At 48.9% G+C, this 3,223-nt stretch overlaps 1 protein-coding gene across 1 annotated transcript; it reads left to right on the top strand.

The window, feature by feature from the left end:
• The first annotated feature begins 1,269 nt into the window (after positions 1-1,269).
• On the top strand, positions 1,270-3,016 carry LOC115676493 (organic cation/carnitine transporter 3-like). The gene has a single exon (XM_056311624.1). The coding sequence runs from the start codon at positions 1,349-1,351 to the stop codon at positions 3,014-3,016; it is 1,668 nt and encodes a 555-aa protein (XP_056167599.1). The 5' UTR covers positions 1,270-1,348.
• Positions 3,017-3,223: the final 207 nt, after the last annotated feature.

Here is a 3,223-nt window from a genome sequence, read left to right as displayed (position 1 = left end):
CGCCTCGGCGACCCGCGCCTCGCCTGGCGATCGTCGGCGGCGAGGCGCGACCCTCGTCCGGGGAGGCGCGACCTCGCCCGTCGGAGGGCGCGCACTCCGCCTCGGCGACTCGCAGCCTCGCGCTCTCCGGTCCCGAGGCTTGGGAGCGGCTGCGAGCAGCTGTGACCGCCGGCAGGGCTTGGCTGCATTGCCATAGGCCGTGCGTAGGTCCTCTTTTTTTTTTTTTTTTTGACGTTAATTGGACGGATTTATAACGGGAGGGCGAGATTTGGGACTCGGATAAAACTTTGAGGTTTTTCTTGAGACAAAAAAAAAAATTCACGATATAATTGGGACAAAGTGTAAAGTTGAGGGTTTTTTTTGGAATTAGGCCTATTTTCTCCTGGGTAACATTTGAAAAATGATGAGAGAGGTGGAGAGAGAGAGAGAGAGAGATAAGGTCAAAAGGAGAGAGAGATGATAATGACGGAAGAACAGCCATTGGATGGGAGTCTGGGTAAAACCAGGAACTCGATTGGAGCCGGCCGGTAAGGTACGATTCCAAAATTTTGGAACCAGGAGCCACTGGTCGGTTCTAGGCTGAGAATTGGACTACTTCAAAACTGTTCACCTGGCATTTTCTACCTGATTAATAGGGGTGAGCAACTTGGACCGCCCAAACCGGGACCGGACCGGACCGATGGGTTTGGTCCGGTTCTCGGGACTATCGGTCCGGTTCCCGGTTCCTAAAAGCGGAACCGGTTTCCGGGCGGTCCGATTCCCGATTCCAAGGGGGAACCGGACCGTACCGGACCGACAATTTAATATATATTTTTATTTTTTTAAAAAAAAATTAATAAATGTGAACTAAACTCTAAGTGAACTTCATTATCATAAATTCATTGATAAAAATTAGTAAAATGTGAATTAAACCCTAAGTGAACTTCATTGACAGAAATTCATTAACAAAAATTAGTAAAATGTGAACCAAACCTTAAGTGTTTAACCAAAAAAAAAAAAACTAAACTCTAAGTGACCGGTTCCATTGGACCGGACCGGACCGGCGGTCCCGTCCGGTTCTCGGTCCTAGAACCAACCGGCCCGGTCCACGGTTCCCAAAATTGGGAACCGGTTCTCGGTTTCACCTTGGAACCGGACCGGACCGAGAACCGATCACCCCTACTGATTAGTATCCACCTAGGCGCTCTCCAACAACTTGGAATTAAAAGATAAAAAGTCCAACTCAATTTGCAACCTTCCCAGGAGTTATTTATTACCGAGTTTTTTTTTTTGGTCGAATATTTATTACCCAGTTGAACCGTTCATCATTCACTATAATCAACTCAATATAAATCGTACACATTCTGCTATGTCACACTCATCTCTAAAATCAGCTACATTACTCTCTTTTTCCACTGTACGAAAGAAATTCCAAATCCAACAAAGCAAAGCACATAAAAGAATGGCCGATCCCACTCCGTTGCTCTCACAATCCACCACCGGCAGCGACGAGCACGAACCTTCGGAGCTCGAGAAGAACCACCCATCGTTGGACTTGATGATCGAGCAGTCAATGAAAGATTTCGGGCGGGCACAGCTCATGCAAGCCTCTCTCGTGTCGCTTGCTGGGTTCTTTGACGCGCAGCAAACGTTCCTCAATATTTTCACCGATGTTCAACCGCCATGGCATTGCGCGAATCTCGACGACAAGTATTGCAACTCCATGTCTGACGTTTGTCAACTTCCGAACAGTTCCTCATGGCAATGGGATTATCCCAAGCACGCCTTTACAGTATCTGAGTGGGGCCTTCAATGCGCAAACTCGGCAATAAGGGGCTTACCGGCTTCATCCTTCTTCATGGGATGCTTGATTGGCGGTTTGCTTTTGGTGACACTCGCCGACTCGTCCCTCGGCCGCAAAAACATGCTCTTCCTCTCATGTTTTGTCATGTCTTGCTCATCCCTACTTACGGTCTTCTCCACCAACGTGTGGATCTATTCTGGCTTGAGATTCGTTACAGGATTTGGGCGTGCGACAATCGGCACATGTGCTCTTGTGCTAACATCGGAGCGAGTGGGCAAGAAGTGGCGAGGGAGTGTCGGGATGATGGGATTCTTCAGTTTCACATTAGGGTTCTTATCATTGCCGGCAATCGCCTACGTGAACCGAGGTTCGTCATGGAGAGCTCTGTACATTTGGACGTCGGTCCCAGCCATTGGCTACTGTGCCTTAGTCCATTTCTTGGTTTGCGAGTCACCAAGATGGCTCTTCGTGATGGGACGCAGGGAAGAGGCCGTGGAAACCCTAAAGGGCCTCGCACCGCCGAGTGCGAGCGCCCTCACCGAGGGCTTCTCCTCGATTTCGCTTGACGAGGACCCTTTGAACAACATGGACGTCTTCTCGGCAATCAGGGCCTTGTTGGAGAAGAAATGGGCCTTTCGCCGGCTATGTGCAGTCATGTTGGTCGGTTTCGGGACGGGGATGGTGTATTACGGGATGCCGCTTGGGGTCACGAACTTGGACTTCGACCTCTACTCCAGCGTCACGCTCAACGCCCTTGCCGAACTGCCATCGACCCTGGTCACTATCCTCCTTATAGGGAAGCTTAATAGGAGGAGTTCTGTACTATTCTTCACAACACTCAGTGGGTGTTGTAGTGTGATGTGCATTTTGCAGGGCCAAGTGTGGCAACAGTGGCAAATTGGCTTGGAGCTAGTCTCTTTCTTTAGTGGATGCACCGCGCTTGATGTGTCATTGATATACACATTAGAGTTGTTCCCGACGTGCGTAAGGAACTCGGCGATAGCGATGGTGCGGCAGGCGGTGGTGTTTGGCGGCGTGTTCAGCCCGTCATTGGTGGCGGCCGCGGGCCGGAGAGGGGATGTGGTGCTGTCTTATGGGGTTTTTGGGCTGGTCATTGGGTGCTGTGGGCTGTTTGTCTTGTGCTTGCCGGAGACAAGAGGTGGGAATCTTTGTGATACATTGGATGAGGAAGAGAGGAAAGAGAAAACAAGCGGCTCTTGTATTTTGTGCTAAATGGCGATATTGTACGGTCTTACTTAAGGTGTTTTATTTATCCTTTGTTTAGGTTGAGTGTTAATGCCACGTAAGAAAAGACGGATTCGCAGAATAAATTTACTTACATTACTTTGCAAATCCAATTTAGATATCCTCTTTGTAATTTGATGTATAATTTTTTTGACCTCACAGAGTCATCCTATCGACCACTATTATGTATCTGAA

This window comes from Syzygium oleosum, unplaced genomic scaffold (genome assembly GCF_021117445.2).
Source record: "Syzygium oleosum isolate NSW1041296 unplaced genomic scaffold, Sole_v2.1 Sole_v2.05, whole genome shotgun sequence".
Taxonomy (NCBI): domain Eukaryota; kingdom Viridiplantae; phylum Streptophyta; class Magnoliopsida; order Myrtales; family Myrtaceae; genus Syzygium; species Syzygium oleosum.
This window is presented reverse-complemented; position numbering and strand designations above follow the sequence as displayed.

Coding starts and splice junctions, on each gene's coding strand:
- LOC115676493 (XM_056311624.1), top strand. CDS start 1,349: ATGTCACACTCATCTCTAAAATCAGCTACATTACTCTCTTTTTCCACT.